General features: G+C 40.3%; 1 protein-coding gene across 7 annotated transcripts in view; it reads right to left on the reverse strand.

The window, feature by feature from the left end:
* Positions 1 to 21249, reverse strand: part of SHISA6 (shisa family member 6) — a 287961-nt gene that overhangs the window by 197881 nt on the left and 68831 nt on the right. For all 7 annotated transcript variants that reach the window (XM_075846751.1, XM_075846754.1, XM_075846750.1 and 4 more), the window contains one exon: positions 18599 to 18762. In XM_075846751.1, the coding sequence (XP_075702866.1) occupies positions 18599 to 18762 (164 nt within the window). The remainder of the gene's footprint in view (positions 1 to 18598; positions 18763 to 21249) is intronic.

Genomic DNA, 21249 nt, shown 5'->3' on the forward strand with positions numbered 1-21249 from the left:
CTATCTGGGCACTGTGTGGCATTACCTGGGTTGTTATATGTATTATTTATCTGGGCATTGTGTGGCATTACCTGGGTTGTTATATGTATTATCTATCTGGGCACTGTGTGGCATTACCTGGGTTGTTATATGTATTATCTATCTGGGCACTGTGTGGCATTACCTGGGTTGTTATATGTATTATCTATCTGGGCATTGTGTGGCATTACCTGGGTTGTTATATGTATTATTTATCTGGGCATTGTGTGGCATTACCTGGGTTGTTATATGTATTATTTATCTGGGCATTGTGTGGCATTACCTGGGTTGTTATATGTATTATCTATCTGGGCACTGTGTGGCATTACCTGGGTTGTTATATGTATTATCTATCTGGGCACTGTGTGGCATTACCTGGGTTGTTATATGTACTATCTATCTGGGCACTGTGTGGCATTACCTGGGTTGTTATATGTATTATCTATCTGGGCACTGTGTGGCATTACCTGGGTTGTTATATGTATTATCTATCTGGGCATTGTGTGGCATTACCTGGGTTGTTATATGTATTATCTATCTGGGCACTGTGTGGCATTACCTGGGTTGTTATATGTATTATCTATCTGGGCACTGTGTGGCATTACCTGGGTTGTTATATGTATTATCTATCTGGGCATTGTGTGGCATTACCTGGGTTGTTATATGTACTATCTATCTGGGCACTGTGTGGCATTATCTGGGTTGTTATATGTATTATTTATCTGGGCATTGTGTGGCATTACCTGGGTTGTTATATGTATTATTTATCTGGGCATTGTGTGGCATTACCTGGGTTGTTATATGTATTATCTATCTGGGCACTGTGTGGCATTACCTGGGTTGTTATATGTATTATCTATCTGGGCATTGTGTGGCATTACCTGGGTTGTTATATGTATTATTTATCTGGGCATTGTGTGGCATTACCTGGGTTGTTATATGTATTATTTATCTGGGCATTGTGTGGCATTACCTGGGTTGTTATATGTATTATCTATCTGGGCACTGTGTGGCATTACCTGGGTTGTTATATGTATTATTTATCTGGGCATTGTGTGGCATTACCTGGGTTGTTATATGTATTATTTATCTGGGCATTGTGTGGCATTACCTGGGTTGTTATAGGTATTATCTATCTGGGCACTGTGTGGCATTACCTGGGTTGTTATATGTATTATCTATCTGGGCACTGTGTGGCATTACCTGGGTTGTTATATGTATTATCTATCTGGGCACTGTGGCATTACCTGGGTTGTTATATGTATTATCTATCTGGGCACTGTGTGGCATTACCTGGGTTGTTATATGTATTATCTATCTGGGCATTGTGTGGCATTACCTGGGTTGTTATATGTATTATTTATCTGGGCATTGTGTGGCATTACCTGGGTTGTTATATGTATCATCTATCTGGGCACTGTGTGGCATTACCTGGGTTGTTATATGTATTATTTATCTGGGCACTGTGTGGCATTACCTGGGTTGTTATATGTATTATCTATCTGGGCACTGTGTGGCATTACCTGGGTTGTTATATGTATTATCTATCTGGGCACTGTGTGGCATTACCTGGGTTGTTATATGTATTATCTATCTGGGCACTGTGTGGCATTACCTGGGTTGTTATATGTACTATCTATCTGGGCACTGTGTGGCATTACCTGGGTTGTTATATGTACTATCTATCTGGGCACTGTGTGGCATTACCTGGGTTGTTATATGTATTATTTATCTGGGCACTGTGTGGCATTACCTGGGTTGTTATATGTATTATCTATCTGGGCATTGTGTGGCATTACCTGGGTTGTTATATGTATTATCTATCTGGGCACTGTGTGGCATTACCTGGGTTGTTATATATATTATTTATCTGGGCACTGTGGCATTACCTGGGTTGTTATATGTATTTATCTGGGCACTGTGTGGCATTACCTGGGTTGTTATATGTACTATCTATCTGGGCACTGTGTGGCATTACCTGGGTTGATATATGTATTATTTATCTGGGCACTGTGTGGCATTACATGGGTTGTTATATGTATTATCTATCTGGGCACTGTGTGGCATTACCTGGGTTGTTATATGTATTATCTATCTGGGCACAGTGTGGCATTACCTGGGTTGTTATATGTATTATCTATCTGGGCACTGTGTGGCATTACCTGGGTTGTTATATGTATTATCTATCTGGGCATTGTGTGGCATTACCTGGGTTGTTATATGTATTATCTATCTGGGCATTGTGTGGCATTACCTGGGTTGTTATATGTATTATTTATCTGGGCACTGTGTGGCATTACCTGGGTTGTTATATGTATTATCTATCTGGGCACTGTGTGGCATTACCTGGGTTGTTATATGTACTATCTATCTGGGCACTGTGTGGCATTACATGGGTTGTTATATGTATTATCTATCTGGGCATTGTGTGGCACTACCTGGGTTGTTATATGTATTATCTATCTGGGCACTGTGTGGCATTACCTGGGTTGTTATATGTATTATTTATCTGGGCACTGTGTGGCATTACCTGGGTTGTTATATGTATTATCTATCTGGGCACTGTGTGGCATTACCTGGGTTGTTATATGTATTATCTATCTGGGCATTGTGTGGCATTACCTGGGTTGTTATATGTATTATTTATCTGGGCATTGTGTGGCATTACCTGGGTTGTTATATGTATTATCTATCTGGGCACTGTGTGGCATTACCTGGGTTGTTATATGTATTATTTATCTGGGCACTGTGTGGCATTACCTGGGTTGTTATATGTATTATCTATCTGGGCACTGTGTGGCATTACCTGGGTTGTTATATGTATTATCTATCTGGGCACTGTGTGGCATTACCTGGGTTGTTATATGTATTATCTATCTGGGCACTGTGTGGCATTACCTGGGTTGTTTTATGTATTAACTATCTGGGCACTGTGTGGCATTACCTGGGTTGTTATATGTATTATTTATCTGGGCACTGTGTGGCATTACCTGGGTTGTTATATGTATTATCTATCTGGGCACTGTGTGGCATTACCTGGGTTGTTATATGTATTATCTATCTGGGCACTGTGTGGCATTACCTGGGTTGTTATATGTATTATCTATCTGGGCACTGTGTGGCATTACCTGGGTTGTTATATGTACTATCTATCTGGGCACTGTGTGGCATTACCTGGGTTGTTATATGTACTATCTATCTGGGCACTGTGTGGCATTACCTGGGTTGTTATATGTATTATCTATCTGGGCACTGTGTGGCATTACCTGGGTTGTTATATGTATTATCTATCTGGGCACTGTGTGGCATTACCTGGGTTGTTATATGTATTATCTATCTGGGCACTGTGTGGCATTATCTGGGTTGTTATATGTATTATCTATCTGGGCACTGTGTGGCATTACCTGGGTTGTTATATGTATTATCTATCTGGGCATTGTGTGGCATTACCTGGGTTGTTATATGTATTATCTATCTGGGCACTGTGTGGCATTACCTGGGTTGTTATATATATTATTTATCTGGGCACTGTGGCATTACCTGGGTTGTTATATGTATTTATCTGGGCACTGTGTGGCATTACCTGGGTTGTTATATGTACTATCTATCTGGGCACTGTGTGGCATTACCTGGGTTGATATATGTATTATTTATCTGGGCACTGTGTGGCATTACATGGGTTGTTATATGTATTATCTATCTGGGCACTGTGTGGCATTACCTGGGTTGTTATATGTATTATCTATCTGGGCACAGTGTGGCATTACCTGGGTTGTTATATGTATTATCTATCTGGGCACTGTGTGGCATTACCTGGGTTGTTATATGTATTATCTATCTGGGCATTGTGTGGCATTACCTGGGTTGTTATATGTATTATCTATCTGGGCATTGTGTGGCATTACCTGGGTTGTTATATGTATTATTTATCTGGGCACTGTGTGGCATTACCTGGGTTGTTATATGTATTATCTATCTGGGAATTGTGTGGCATTACCTGGGTTGTTATATGTATTATCTATCTGGGCACTGTGTGGCATTACATGGGTAGTTATATGTATTATCTATCTGGGCATTGTGTGGCATTACCTGGGTTGTTATATGTATTATCTATCTGGGCACTGTGTGGCATTACCTGGGTTGTTATATGTATTATTTATCTGGGCACTGTGTGGCATTACCTGGGTTGTTATATGTATTATCTATCTGGGCACTGTGTGGCATTACCTGGGTTGTTATATGTATTATCTATCTGGGCACTGTGTGGCATTACCTGGGTTGTTATATGTATTATCTATCTGGGCATTGTGTGGCATTACATGGGTTGTTATATGTATTATCTATCTGGGCACTGTGTGGCATTACCTGGGTTGTTATATGTATTATTTATCTGGGCACTGTGTGGCATTACCTGGGTTGTTATATGTATTATCTATCTGGGAATTGTGTGGCATTACCTGGGTTGTTATATGTATTATCTATCTGGGCACTGTGTGGCATTACCTGGGTTGTTATATGTATTATCTATCTGGGCATTGTGTGGCATTACCTGGGTTGTTATATGTATTATTTATCTGGGCACTGTGGCATTACCTGGGTTGTTATATGTACTATCTATCTGGGCACTGTGTGGCATTACCTGGGTTGTTATATGTATTATCTATCTGGGCACTGTGTGGCATTACCTGGGTTGTTATATGTACTATCTATCTGGGCACTGTGTGGCATTACATGGGTTGTTATATGTATTATCTATCTGGGCATTGTGTGGCACTACCTGGGTTGTTATATGTATTATCTATCTGGGCACTGTGTGGCATTACCTGGGTTGTTATATGTATTATTTATCTGGGCACTGTGTGGCATTACCTGGGTTGTTATATGTATTATTTATCTGGGCACTGTGGCATTACCTGGGTTGTTATATGTACTATCTATCTGGGCACTGTGTGGCATTACCTGGGTTGTTATATGTATTATCTATCTGGGCACTGTGTGGCATTACCTGGGTTGTTATATGTATTATATATCTGGGCACTGTGTGGCATTACCTGGGTTGTTATATGTATTATCTGGGCACTGTGTGGCATTACCTGGGTTGTTATATGTATTATTTATCTGGGCACTGTGTGGCATTACCTGGGTTGTTATATGTATTATCTATCTGGACACTGTGTGGCATTACCTGGGTTGTTATATGTATTATTTATCTGGGCACTGTGTGGCATTACCTGGGTTGTTATATGTATTATTTATCTGGGCAGTGTGTGGCATTACCTGGGTTGTTATATGTATTATCTATCTGGGCACTGTGTGGCATTACCTGGGTTGTTATATGTATTAACTATCTGGGCATTGTGTGGCATTACCTGGGTTGTTATATGTATTATCTATCTGGGCACTGTGTGGCATTACCTGGGTTGTTATATGTATTATTTATCTGGGAACTGTGTGGCATTACCTGGGTTGTTATATGTATTATCTATCTGGGCACTGTGGCATTACCTGGGTTGTTATATGTATTATCTATCTGGGCACTGTGTGGCATTACCTGGGTTATTATATGTATTATCTATCTGGGCACTGTGTGGCATTACCTGGGTTGTTATATGTATTATTTATCTGGGCACTGTGTGGCATTACCTGGGTTGTTATATGTATTATCTATCTGGGCACAGTGTGGCATTACCTGGGTTGTTATATGTATTATCTATCTGGGCACTGTGTGGCATTACCTGGGTTGTTATATGTATTATCTATCTGGGCATTGTGTGGCATTACCTGGGTTGTTATATGTATTATCTATCTGGGCACAGTGTGGCATTACCTGGGTTGTTATATGTATTATTTATCTGGACACTGTGTGGCATTACCTGGGTTGTTATATGTATTATTTATCTGGGCAGTGTGTGGCATTACCTGGGTTGTTATATGTATTATCTATCTGGGCACAGTGTGGCATTACCTGGGTTGTTATATGTATTATCTATCTGGGCACTGTGTGGCATTACCTGGGTTGTTATATGTATTATCTATCTGGGCATTGTGTGGCATTACCTGGGTTGTTATATGTATTATTTATCTGGGCACTGTGTGGCATAACCTGGGTTGTTATATGTATTACCTATCTGGGCATTGTGTGGCATTACCTGGGTTGTTATATGTATTATCTATCTGGGCACTGTGTGGCATTACCTGGGTTGTTATATGTATTATTTATCTGGGCACTGGGTGGCATTACCTGGGTTGTTATATGTATTATCTATCTGGGCACTGTGTGGCATTACCTGGGTTGTTATATGTACTATCTATCTGGGCACTGTGTGGCATTACCTGGGTTGTTATATGTATTATTTATCTGGGCACTGTGTGGCATTACCTGGGTTGTTATATGTATTATCTATCTGGGCACTGTGTGGCATTACCTGGGTTGTTATATTACTATCTATCTGGGCACTGTGTGGCATTACCTGGGTTGTTATATGTATTATCTATCTGGGCACTGTGTGGCATTACCTGGGTTGTTATATGTATTATCTATCTGGGCATTGTGTGGCATTACCTGGGTTGTTATATGTATTATCTATCTGGGCACTGTGTGGCATTACCTGGGTTGTTATATGTACTATCTATCTGGGCACTGTGTGGCATTACCTGGGTTGTTATATGTATTATTTATCTGGGCACTGTGTGGCATTACCTGGGTTGTTATATGTATTATCTATCTGGGCACTGTGTGGCATTACCTGGGTTGTTATATTACTATCTATCTGGGCACTGTGTGGCATTACCTGGGTTGTTATATGTATTATCTATCTGGGCACTGTGTGGCATTACCTGGGTTGTTATATGTATTATCTATCTGGGCATTGTGTGGCATTACATGGGTTGTTATATGTATTATCTATCTGGGCACTGTGTGGCATTACCTGGGTTGTTATATGTATTATCTATCTGGGCACTGTGTGGCATTACCTGGGTTGTTATATGTATTATCTATCTGGGAATTGTGTGGCATTACCTGGGTTGTTATATGTATTATATATCTGGGCACTGTGTGGCATTACCTGGGTTGTTATATGTATTATCTGGGCACTGTGTGGCATTACCTGGGTTGTTATATGTATTATTTATCTGGGCACTGTGGCATTACCTGGGTTGTTATATGTATTAACTATCTGGGCACTGTGTGGCATTACCTGGGTTGTTATATGTATTATCTATCTGGGCACTGTGTGGCATTACCTGGGTTGTTATATGTATTATCTATCTGGGCACTGTGTGGCATTACCTGGGTTGTTATATGTATTATTTATCTGGGCATTGTGTGGCATTACTTGGGTTGTTATATGTATTATTTATCTGGGCACTGTGGCATTACCTGGGTTATTATATGTATTATCTATCTGGGCACTGTGTGGCATTACCTGGGTTGTTATATGTATTATTTATCTGGGCACTGTGTGGCATTACCTGGGTTGTTATATGTATTATCTATCTGGGCACTGTGTGGCATTACCTGGGTTGTTATATGTATTATTTATCTGGGCACTGTGTGGCATTACCTGGGTTGTTATATGTATTATCTATCTGGGCACTGTGTGGCATTACCTGGGTTGTTATATGTATTATCTATCTGGGCACTGCGTGGCATTACCTGGGTTGTTATATGTATTATTTATCTGGGCACTGTGTGGCATTACCTGGGTTGTTATATGAATTATCTATCTGGGCACTGTGTGGCATTACCTGGGTTGTTATATGTATTATCTATCTGGGCACTGTGTGGCATTACCTGGGTTGTTATATGTATTATCTATCTGGGCACTGTGTGGCATTACCTGGGTTGTTATATGTATTATCTATCTGGGCATTGTGTGGCATTACATGGGTTGTTATATGTATTATCTATCTGGGCACTGTGTGGCATTACCTGGGTTGTTATATGTATTATCTATCTGGGCACTGTGTGGCATTACCTGGGTTGTTATATGTATTATCTATCTGGGCATTGTGTGGCATTACCTGGGTTGTTATATGTATTATTTATCTGGGCACTGTGGCATTACCTGGGTTGTTATATGTACTATCTATCTGGGCACTGTGTGGCATTACCTGGGTTGATATATGTATTATTTATCTGGGCACTGTGTGGCATTACATGGGTTGTTATATGTATTATCTATCTGGGCATTGTGTGGCATTACCTGGGTTGTTATATGTATTATCTATCTGGGCACTGTGTGGCATTACCTGGGTTGTTATATGTATTATCTATCTGGGCACTGTGTGGCATTACATGAGTTGTTATATGTATTATCTATCTGGGCACTGTGTGGCATTACCTGGGTTGTTATATGTATTATCTATCTGGGCACTGTGTGGCATTACCTGGGTTGTTATATGTATTATCTATCTGGGCACTGTGGGGCATTACCTGGGTTGTTATATGTATTACCTATCTGGGCACTGTGTGGCATTACCTGGGTTGTTATATGTATTATCTATCTGGGCACTGTGTGGCATTACCTGGGTTGTTATATGTATTATCTATCTGGGCACTGTGTGGCATTACCTGGGTTGTTATATGTATTATTTATCTGGGCACTGTGTGGCATTACCTGGGTTGTTATATGTATTATCTATCTGGGACTGTGTGGCATTACCTGGGTTGTTATATGTATTATCTATCTGCGCACTGTGTGGCATTACCTGGGTTATTATATGTATTATCTATCTGGGCACTGTGTGGCATTACCTGGGTTGTTATATGTATTATCTATCTGGGCACTGTGTGGCATTACCTGGGTTGTTATATGTATTATCTATCTGGGCACTGTGTGGCATTACCTGGGTTATTATATGTATTATCTATCTGGGCACTGTGTGGCATTACCTGGGTTGTTATATGTATTATCTATCTGGGCATTGTGTGGCATTACATGGGTTGTTATATGTATTATTATCTGGGCACTGTGTGGCATTACCTGGGTTGTTATGTGTATTATCTATCTGGGCATTGTGTGGCATTACCTGGGTTGTTATATGTATTATTTATCTGGGCACTGTGGCATTACCTGGGTTGTTATATGTATTATCTATCTGGGCACTGCGTGGCATTACCTGGGTTGTTATATGTATTATCTATCTGGGCACTGTGTGGCATTACCTGGGTTGTTATATGTATTATTTATCTGGGCATTGTGTGGCATTACCTGGGTTCTTATATGTATTATTTATCTGGGCACTGTGTGGCCTTACCTGGGTTGTTATATGTATTATCTATCTGGGCACTGTGTGGCATTACCTGGGTTGTTATATGTATTATTTATCTGGGCATTGTGTGGCATTACCTGGGTTGTTATATGTACTATCTATCTGGGCACTGTGTGGCATTACCTGGGTTGTTATATGTATTATCTATCTGGGTATTGTGTGGCATTACCTGGGTTGTTATATGTATTATCTATCTGGGCACTGTGTGGCATTACCTGGGTTGTTATATGTATTATCTATCTGGGCACTGTGTGGCATTACCTGGGTTGTTATATGTATTATCTATCTGGGTATTGTGTGGCATTACCTGGGTTGTTATATGTATTATCTATCTGGGCACTGTGTGGCATTACCTGGGTTGTTATATGTATTATCCATCTGGGCACTGTGTGGCATTACCTGGGTTGTTATATGTATTATCTATCTGGGCATTGTGTGGCATTACCTGGGTTGTTATATGTATTATTTATCTGGGCATTGTGTGGCATTACCTGGGTTGTTATATGTATTATCTATCTGGGCACTGTGTGGCATTACCTGGGTTGTTATATGTATTATCTATCTGGGCACTGTGTGGCATTACCTGGGTTGTTATATGTATTATCTATCTGGGCACTGTGTGGCATTACCTGGGTTGTTATATGTATTATCCATCTGGGCACTGTGTGGCATTACCTGGGTTGTTATATGTATTATCTATCTGGGCATTGTGTGGCATTACCTGGGTTGTTATATGTATTATCTATCTGGGCACTGTGTGGCATTACCTGGGTTGTTATATGTATTATCCATCTGGGCACTGTGTGGCATTACCTGAGTTGTTATATGTACTATCTATCTGGGCACTGTGTGGCATTACCTGGGTTGTTATATGTATTATTTATCTGGGCATTGTGTGGCATTACCTGGGTTGTTATATGTATTATTTATCTGGGCACTGTGTGGCCTTACCTGGGTTGTTATATGTATTATTTATCTGGGCATTGTGTGGCATTACCTGGGTTGTTATATGTATTATCTATCTGGGCATTGTGTGGCATTACCTGGGTTGTTATATGTATTATCTATCTGGGCACTGTGTGGCATTACCTGGGTTGTTATATGTATTATCTATCTGGGCACTGTGTGGCATTACCTGGGTTGTTATATGTATTATCTATCTGGGCACTGTGTGGCATTACCTGGGTTGTTATATGTATTATCTATCTGGGCACTGTGTGGCATTACCTGGGTTGTTATATGTATTATCTATCTGGGCACTGTGTGGCATTACCTGGGTTGTTATATGTATTATCTATCTGGGCATTGTGTGGCATTACCTGGGTTGTTATATGTATTATTTATCTGGCCACTGTGTGGCATTACCTGGGTTGTTATATGTATTATCTATCTGGGCACTGTGTGGTATTACCTGGGTTGTTATATGTATTATCTATCTGGGCACTGTGTGGCATTACCTGGGTTGTTATATGTATTATCTATCTGGGCACTGTGTGGCATTACCTGGGTTGTTATATGTATTAACTATCTGGGCACTGTGTGGCATTACCTGGGTTGTTATATGTATTATCTATCTGGGCAGTGTGTGGCATTACCTGGGTTGTTATATGTATTATCTATCTGGGCACTGTGTGGCATTACCTGGGTTGTTATATGTATTATCTATCTGGGCACTGTGTGGCATTACCTGGGTTGTTATATGTATTATCTATCTGGGCACTGTGTGGCATTACCTGGGTTGTTATATGTATTATCTATCTGGGCACTGTGTGGCATTACCTGGGTTGTTATATGTATTAACTATCTGGGCACTGTGTGGCATTACCTGGGTTGTTATATGTATTATCTATCTGGGCAGTGTGTGGCATTACCTGGGTTGTTATATGTATTATCTATCTGGGCACTGTGTGGCATTACCTGGGTTGTTATATGTATTATCTATCTGGGCACTGTGTGGCATTACCTGGGTTGTTATATGTACTATCTATCTGGGCACTGTGTGGCATTACCTGGGTTGTTATATGTATTATCTATCTGGGCACTGGGTGGCATTACCTGGGTTGTTATATGTATTATCTATCTGGGCACAGTGTGGCATTACCTGGGTTGTTATATGTATTATCTATCTGGGCACTGTGTGGCATTACCTGGGTTGTTATATGTATTATCTATCTGGGCACTGTGTGGCATTACCTGGGTTGTTATATGTATTAACTATCTGGGCACTGTGTGGCATTACCTGGGTTGTTATATGTATTATCTATCTGGGCACTGTGTGGCATTACCTGGGTTGTTATATGTATTATCTATCTGGGCACAGTGTGGCATTACCTGGGTTGTTATATGTATTATCTATCTGGGCACTGTGTGGCATTACCTGGGTTGTTATATGTATTATCTATCTGGGCACTGTGTGGCATTACCTGGGTTGTTATATGTATTATCTATCTGGGCATTGTGTGGCATTACCTGGGTTGTTATATGTATTATCTATCTGGGCACTGTGTGGCATTACCTGGCTTGTTATATGTATTATTTATCTGGGCACTGTGTGGCATTACATGGGTTGTTATATGTATTATTTATCTGGGCACTGTGTGGCATTACCTGGGTTGTTATATGTATTATCTATCTGGGCATTGTGTGGCATTACCTGGGTTGTTATATGTATTATCTATCTGGGCACTGTGTGGCATTACCTGGGTTGTTATATGTATTATTTATCTGGGCACTGGGTGGCATTACCTTGGTTGTTATATGTACTATCTATCTGGGCACTGTGTGGCATTACCTGGGTTGTTATATGTACTATCTATCTGGGCACTGTGTGGCATTACCTGGGTTGATATATGTATTATTTATCTGGGCACTGTGTGGCATTACATGGGTTGTTATATGTATTATCTATCTGGGCATTGTGTGGCATTACATGGGTTGTTATATGTATTATCTATCTGGGCACTGTGTGGCATTACCTGGGTTGTTATATGTACTATCTATCTGGGCACTGTGTGGCATTACCTGGGTTGTTATATGTATTATCTATCTGGGCACTGTGTGGCATTACCTGGGTTGTTATATGTATTATCTATCTGGGCACTGTGTGGCATTACCTGGGTTGTTATATGTATTATCTATCTGGGCACTGTGTGGCATTACCTGGGTTGTTATATGTATTATCTGGGCATTGTGTGGCATTACATGGGTTGTTATATGTATTATTTATCTGGGCACTGTGTGGCATTATCTGGGTTGTTATATGTATTATCTATCTGGGCACTGTGTGGCATTACCTGGGTTGTTATATGTATTATCTATCTGGGCACTGTGTGGCATTACCTGGGTTGTTATATGTATTATCTATCTGGGCATTGTGTGGCATTACCTGGGTTGTTATATGTACTATCTATCTGGGCACTGTGTGGCATTACCTGGGTTGTTATATGTACTATCTATCTGGGCACTGTGTGGCATTACCTGGGTTGATATATGTATTATTTATCTGGGCACTGTGTGGCATTACATGGGTTGTTATATGTATTATCTATCTGGGCATTGTGTGGCATTACATGGGTTGTTATATGTATTATCTATCTGGGACTGTGTGGCATTACCTGGGTTGTTATATGTACTATCTATCTGGGCACTGTGTGGCATTACCTGGGTTGTTATATGTACTATCTATCTGGGCACTGTGTGGCATTACCTGGGTTGTTATATGTATTATCTATCTGGGCACTGTGTGGCATTACCTGGGTTGTTATATGTATTATCTATCTGGGCACTGTGTGGCATTACCTGGGTTGTTATATGTATTATCTATCTGGGCACTGTGTGGCATTACCTGGGTTGTTATATGTATTATCTGGGCATTGTGTGGCATTACATGGGTTGTTATATGTATTATTTATCTGGGCACTGTGTGGCATTATCTGGGTTGTTATATGTATTATCTATCTGGGCACTGTGTGGCATTACCTGGGTTGTTATATGTATTATCTATCTGGGCACTGTGTGGCATTACCTGGGTTGTTATATGTATTATCTATCTGGGCATTGTGTGGCATTACCTGGGTTGTTATATGTACTATCTATCTGGGCACTGTGTGGCATTACCTGGGTTGTTATATGTATAATTTATCTGGGCACTATGTGGCATGCATGACCTGGGGTGTTATATGTATTATCTGGGCACTATCCAGGCACTATGTAATATTTATTTGGGTATGGTCTAGATTATCTTTGGAAAGTATCTATCTATAAACAGTATATATGTTGTTTTTTAGGTTTTTTTTTTGTGCTTTTTTATGCTATGTTTTGAAATTTGGACTCTTCCCATTAAAAAATTAAGAAAGTGAATATAATTAGGGAGTGAGGAAACTCTGAGGGGGTAATGGTACTAGTAGTATTTGAGCAGGCAAAGTTGACACAGGTTCCTAATGATATTACTGATAACTATAGCTCTTCAGTGCCCCAGAATCTTCATCTTGAGATATCCAGAGCAATCCAAAAAGTTGAAAAAAGTAAAAAGAAATTAAATATATTTAGCCTACTCTCTTCCTAGAAGCAGGCACCATACAGGGTCAATTATACACCCGCCATGTGTCATGCCTTTCCCATCACCCATAATGAGAGCTGCACTGGATGGATACACCACGCGTTTCGCTGCCAATATCTCATTCTGTTTTCTTCCTAAGCTGCTCGTAAGCTTCCGTCTTTTCTTTCCTAATCAATACAGTTGCCATGGTAACTTAAATGTCATACATATCACAACAGTTCATGCACGGCCCACAACAAGGGAGTTCTTGCTAGTGGTGGCTCATGCTGTTTAACATGAACTTTACTGGATCTACGAGGAGTAGGGAGGAGATATATATATTATATATACATATATTCTGGCTGTATAATAGACAAATATATCTACTTTTATAGGACCCATGATGCCATACATCTGATACGTTAACTGATAACTAAAAGGGGTTCTTTGTGATTGCCCCTTTAAGTTATGTTCCCTGCGATATCTTTTTTGCCGGTACCTGCATAGAAAATAGAAAGGTGATGCAAAGTGCTGCTTAATTCTCTATTCTCGCGAGGACTTGTATGTTAGAATTTTTTCTGCCCGGGGGGGGCAAGGGGGCAGAAAAACATTTATACATGGGCCCCCTAACAAAATGAAAGGGCCCATCGGGGGCAAGAGATGCGAAATGTGCTGCAATTGAGAATGACTCCTTGATTAACTTTCTGCAATCGGGCACTCTTGCCCAGCTTTCATACAGATACCTAGTTTTCTTAGTCTATTGAGTCTTGGGGCAGAGGAAAGTGCCCATTGGGGTCAATAAATCTGCATTATCATACTGTATATGTTGCCGTTTCAGAACCACCGTGCGATCAACCCTCTAGTTCAAATTTCTTAGTTACCCCCATTTAAAGGGTCTATTGAGTCTAGGGGGTGGAGGAACATTAGCACTTGGGCCTGAAAGTGCCCATTAGGGGCGAAAGCATCTGCATTTTCATGTGTGCGGAAGTTTAGAACAACCTGGTTACTTCATATTTCTCACAGATACAATAGACCCTTTAAATTTGTGTATCTACGGGATGTGGGAACATGTTTGAGCACGAGTAGTTTAAAAGGGTCCATTAGGGGCAAGAGATTTCTAAGGGGATGATAGGAGGCAGAACCTGGATTGTACAGATTTGTTTTGGTGTAAGCCTGAATTCTCCATCTTCTACATTTTACAAATCCCAATAAAGACTCTCACCCCGCTCAATAACCTTGGAAAAGCCAATGCACAGCGATCAATAAAGCACTTTGAGATCTTTACTTAATCCTTATTCGGACTCATATTTAATTGACTGTAAAATGATGTCAGGAATGTTAATCTATATAATGTAAACTCAGATTACATGCATGCTGATTCCAAGAAAAAAAATAAAAATTATATATATATATATATATATATATATATATGGCCACTTTAGTAAAGACACCCATCTAATTTGCATTGAACCTTTTTTGGCCTTCAGAACCGCAGCAGTTGTGGCATAGATTCCACTAGGTAGTGAAATCATTCTGCCGAAATGTCGGCCCATACGGACAGGATAACTTCTCACAGTTGCCGCTAAAGTGTCCTTCTGCCATAGGGTAAACAGCTGTCGTGAAGGGATAAATGTGGTCAACCACAAGGCTTAGGTAAGCCCCGCTGTTGTGCTGACGAACGACGAATTGTGCATTCGGACACGCTAGTTGGAACACCAGTTTTGTCTTCGGGTGTAATTTGCCTGGCTGCGCCGCCTGTTCCTCAGAACAATTCCTGACATCCTCCGCTGACCCCTATTTCCGACGAGTTGGGGACATCCGCAGGATCTCTTTTGCTCAATCTTTTTCCTTGATCACATTATTCTCGACACATTACACAGGAAAACCCCACAAGGTTGTCAGTTTTTGAAACATTGGCAGCGGGTCTAGAACCGATGCCCATGACTCGTTCGGAATCACTCAGATTACTCGATTTTACCATTCTAATGTGGATTCACACTGAAACTGATCCACTGGGTTTTATGCTGAACTCCATAATTTCCATACAGGAGCTCCAATCGCTAGAGGGCAGAGGTCTATAACAAAGTAGCCATCTAGTGTATTTTATACACACATTATACACACATATATATATATATATATATATATATATATATATATATATATATATACACTGTTTTATATACAGTGGGGCCTATATGTGTAGAGATTGTGATTATTTTTCTTATAACCTTTCTTCTTCCCTCAGTGTACACAATTTTTCACTTGATAGAGCAGCAGTTTGTGCTCCAGAGCTGCTCTTCATACAGTAACAGGAAGTTCCAACTACGTATATTCAGTCGTTTTGGTGCAGTTATGGAGCTGGAGTCTTCTGGTCCCCCAGTCACCCACCTTCCTCCAAGTATACACAGGAACTTTCCTTTTTTTCCCTCCTCCTACTTTCTCTGTCGCTCCTATGTACTGTATGTTACTTCTATAGTCACTTTTGTGCCCACTTCAGCCACATGACAGTCCACTTGAATGCTCTGGGAGCTGGTAATGGAAACTCCTCTTTTTGGAGTGTCCGTTCATTCAATGATAGTCAGGCACATTTTATATATATATATATATATATATATATATATATATATATATATATATATATATATATATATATATATAGATGAACAAATAGATCCAGCAGCACCAGTATTGTATGGGTGCAAGCCAACGGGAGCAGACCAAGATCCCAATTCTATACGATACAAAAATCAGGCAGCACTCCGTTTTTCAAAGTGAAACAAGAGGGTACTTTATTGTCCCATAGACAGCAACGTTTCAGCTCCTTCCACTGGAGGCTTGAGAAAGGCTCCAGTGGAAGGAGCTGAAACGTTGCTGTCTATGGGACAATAAAGTACCCTCTTGTTTCACCTTGAAAAACGGAGTGCTGCCTGATTTTTGTATCATATATATATATATATATATATATATATATATATATATATATATATATATATATATATATATATTTTAGCATTTTAATTGTGCACACTGAGCAGCAGCTGTACAAAACAAATCACTGTATCTGATCTAGTCCTGCTCACGCAGAGCAGACATACACTGGAACAAGCCGTGCACTTGTGTGAGTAGCACATTTTCAGGACATGTTCCCATTCAATGACAGCAAGAAGAGATCTTGAAAATGGTAAGGAATTGAAACACAAAGTGTAGAAGAAAGCAGAACTTTTCATTACATGTCGATTATGCCTTATTTCCATATAACCAGAAAATCCCTCTAATTCTAACATCCCATAATCCACAAATTTTAGCAGTCAAGTGCCCAATAATCCGAAATCATGTGACACCAGAAAGCGGGAGGGCAAACAACTGACTCTTCTGACGGAGAAACAACACTCAATGTTCATTGTTCCTCTGGAAAACCTGTCTATGCTCATCTGATAGTCTGTAATGTTTAATAATCCGGCACTTGTCAAGTCTCCTAAATGCAGAAAACAATTTACAGCATTTTCCTAAAAACCAAAGTTTACACCACAGATTTTATATTTATGTAAGTGAGGATACACCTTATTTAACACCCCCGCTACATCAGATGGGGAATGACATATGTTAAATATAATGTAGATGCTTTTGAACGACTTGACATATGTTCTCATATTTATAGAGCAAGGCAATAACATGTGAAAAAATACATACATTAAGAAGAGAAGACCCTATGGGAAGAATCCAAATGAGGCCACGTTACTAGTGCTGGTGTACCCCACCCTACACCCTCCTATCCCAGGACCGAGCACCTTGTGGAGGATAAGAGCAGTGTAACCCAACGGGCTGGTTCCTCCTTTCCTTGTTTGATGACGTCATGGAGAGGAGGAGACCTGAACAAGTTTGCCCCGCCCATGAGGAAGAGGCAGCTGCTGCCCTCCCAGTCTATAGAGGCCCCATATAATACATTTTTAATAAAAATATTGTCTTGGTTGTATTTAAACATAGTTCCGACTTCAACAGGCAATGAATATACCCCATTGTAGTGATTCTCCCGTCCATAGTATTTGCCCCTGCCCAAAACAACAGCTTTACCTAGAATATAATACCAACCCTGCAATTTTATAATTGTATTACGTTCCCATAGTGAAGTGATAATTACTGTTGTAAGCTTATGAATTCTGCTCAGAGTGGTTTTCACTTCCCATCCCCTACCCACCAGGCATGGGATAGTAAGGTTTGTAGTCCGGGCAGAAGACTTTATTTTTGGACCATATAAAATACATTTATGGCATTTACTTATCTACCACCAGTCACAATGCAGTTTCCATACAGTTGGTGTGCTGTCTCCTCCAAAAATAATTTCTCTTACTTTGTCCCCATGACAACACTTTCTATCTTCTTTTTTTTATGCCTGTTCTAGAAACCTGAAAACTAGATTTTGATTGGATGTTAGGAGGTCCAATGTCCCAGTGAGTTGCCAGAGTACACGGGCAGGAAGTGCTGTCGTGGGGACGACTTTAAGAAGAGAAATACAAGAGGTCTGTAAATCTGCATAATACTAATATTATAGATATTTTCCTTTAATTACTGGAAAACTAAAACCGACGACCAGTGATCACGAGAATCTTGCGACCCACAGGAGTTAATTACAATACTATCTAATGAATTGAAATGACCCACAACAGGTCTGGTTCAGGTCTATGGTTTCTAATACATGAAGTCTATACAATGTCTGAAGGATCTAGCCTATCTTTTAGGACCATGAAAGACAGTTAAAGCACCCACCTGTTCCATGGTTCGTCTTGGTCGTTCGCACCGGAGTATACTGATTTTTTGACGTTCTAACAGGCGTATTATCTTTGGGAGAGTTATCAACAGCGGAGATGGCCTCTCGTTCACAGTGTGGGATAGGTATCGGCCCCTGTTGTATCAAAATGTCTGCAAGTGCCCTGTGAAAGAAACAACAGAATTAAGACATACATAGATGGACTGTGAGGCTCCACTGATACAGTATTAGTTCAATAATAGAGGTCTCTAAAATAAGGAAAGTCAGTTTGTGGTAACATCACTGAAATACTTCATATGAATTAGAATAGAGCCAATCAATTGACTAGGAGCCAGTGACATCACCGAGACACTTCATATTCATGAGAACACCGCCTATCAATACACCAGGAACCAGTGACATCACGGAGACACTTCATATTCATGAGAACACAGCCTATCAATACACCAGGAACCAGTGACATTACTGACACTTCATATTCATGAGAATGCAGCCTATCAATACACCAGGAACCAGTGACATCACTGACACTTCATATTCATGAGAATGCAGCCTATCAATACACCAGGAACCAGTGACATCACTGACACTTCTTATTCATGGGAATGCAGCCTATCAATGCACCAGGAACCAGTGACATCACCGAGACACTTCATATCCTTTATAATACACCAGGAACCAGTGACATCACTAACACTTCATATTCATGAGAATGCAGCCTATCAATTCACCAGGAACCAGTGACATCACTGCGACACTTCATATTCATGAGAATGCAGCCTATCACACCAGGAACCAGTGTCATCACCGAGACACTTAATATTCATGAGAATGCAGACTATCAATACACCAGGAACCAGTGACATCACTGAGACAATTTATATTCGAGAGAATGCAGCCTATCAATTCATCATTTATTTCGGGGTCCCTGGAATTGCACCGCAACAATGATTTTGATATCCTTAGCTTTAAAAAAAACAAAAAACAACAAAGCCTCTTGGATTAATTTTGCTATAACAATTTGTTTGCAGACATAAAATATACATAGGAAATGCAGTCATTGTGTCTAAATCTGCACTGAAGCGATCAATTCATGATATCACAAAATATATTCTGTCCTGCTGCGAGACACCAGAGAATGAATCCCCTGATATTTTAAGACCATGTCCCAAACACCTTTTGAAAATGATTGTGTCATTAGGGAATAAAATGTGTCTGTTTCTGGAACATGAATTTCAACTCAGAAGCGAGACCTTAGAACCAGAACTCCCAGGGGACTCTGCATTGTCGAAGCGTTTCACAAACAATGTCACTGACATTGTGAACTTAAACTTTCTACTGAATACAATACACATGATTTCATGATCTACTGCTGCTGCATATTTGGGGCAAAGCCAAACTTGACATGAGAATGCAGCCTATTAATCCACCAGGAACACGTGATCGGTGACGTTGCCAAGATCCTTCATATTAGTGAGAAAGCAGACCAGGAACCAGTGACATCACTGAGACCCTTCATATTCGTGAGAATACAGCCTATTAATATTCCAGGAACCAGTGACATCATCGACACTTCATATTCATGAGAATACAGCCTATCAATACACCAGGAAACAGTGACATCACCGAGACACTTCATATTCATGAGAATGCAGCATATCAATTCACCAGGAAACATTGACAGCACTGAGACCCGTCATATTCATGAGAATGCAGCCTATCAATACACCAGGAACCAGTGACATCACTGACACTTCATATTCATGAGAATACAGCCTATCAATACACCAGGAACCAGTGACATCAATGACACTTCATATTCATGAGAATACAGCCTATCAATACACCAGGAACCAGTGACATCACCGAGACACTTTATATTCATGAGAATGCAGCTTATCAATACACCAGGAACCAGTGACATCACTGACACTTTATATTCATGAGAATGCAGCATATCATTACACCAGGAACCAGTGACATCACCGAGACACTTCATATTCATGAGAATGCAGCCTATCAATTCACCAGGAACCAGTGACATCACTGAGACACATTATATTCATGAGAATACAGCCTATCAATACACCAGGAAACAGTGACATCACCGAGACACTTTATATTCATGAGAATGCAGCAGATCAATACACCAGGAACCAGTGCCATCACTGACACTTCATATTCATGGGAATACAGTTTATCAATACACCAGGAACCAGTGACATCACTGAGACACTTTATATTTCATGAGAATGCAGCCGATCAATACACCAGGAACCAGTGCCATCACTGACACTTCATATTCATGAGAATACAGTTTATCAATACACCAGGAACCAGTGACATTACCGAGACACTTCATATTCATGAGAATGCAGCCTATCAATACACCAGGCACCAGTGACATCACTGAGACACTTCATATTCATGACAATGCAGCCTATTAATACACCAGGAACCAGTGACATCACTGACACTTCATATTCATGAGAATGCAGCCTATCAATACACCAGGCACCAGTGACATCACTGAGACACTTCATATTCATGACAATGCAGCCTATCAATACACCAGGAACCAGTGACATCAATGACACTTCATATTCATGAGAATGCAGCCTATCAATACACCAGGAACCAGTAACATCAC

Source organism: Rhinoderma darwinii, chromosome 13, assembly GCF_050947455.1.
Source record: "Rhinoderma darwinii isolate aRhiDar2 chromosome 13, aRhiDar2.hap1, whole genome shotgun sequence".
NCBI lineage: Eukaryota > Metazoa > Chordata > Amphibia > Anura > Rhinodermatidae > Rhinoderma > Rhinoderma darwinii.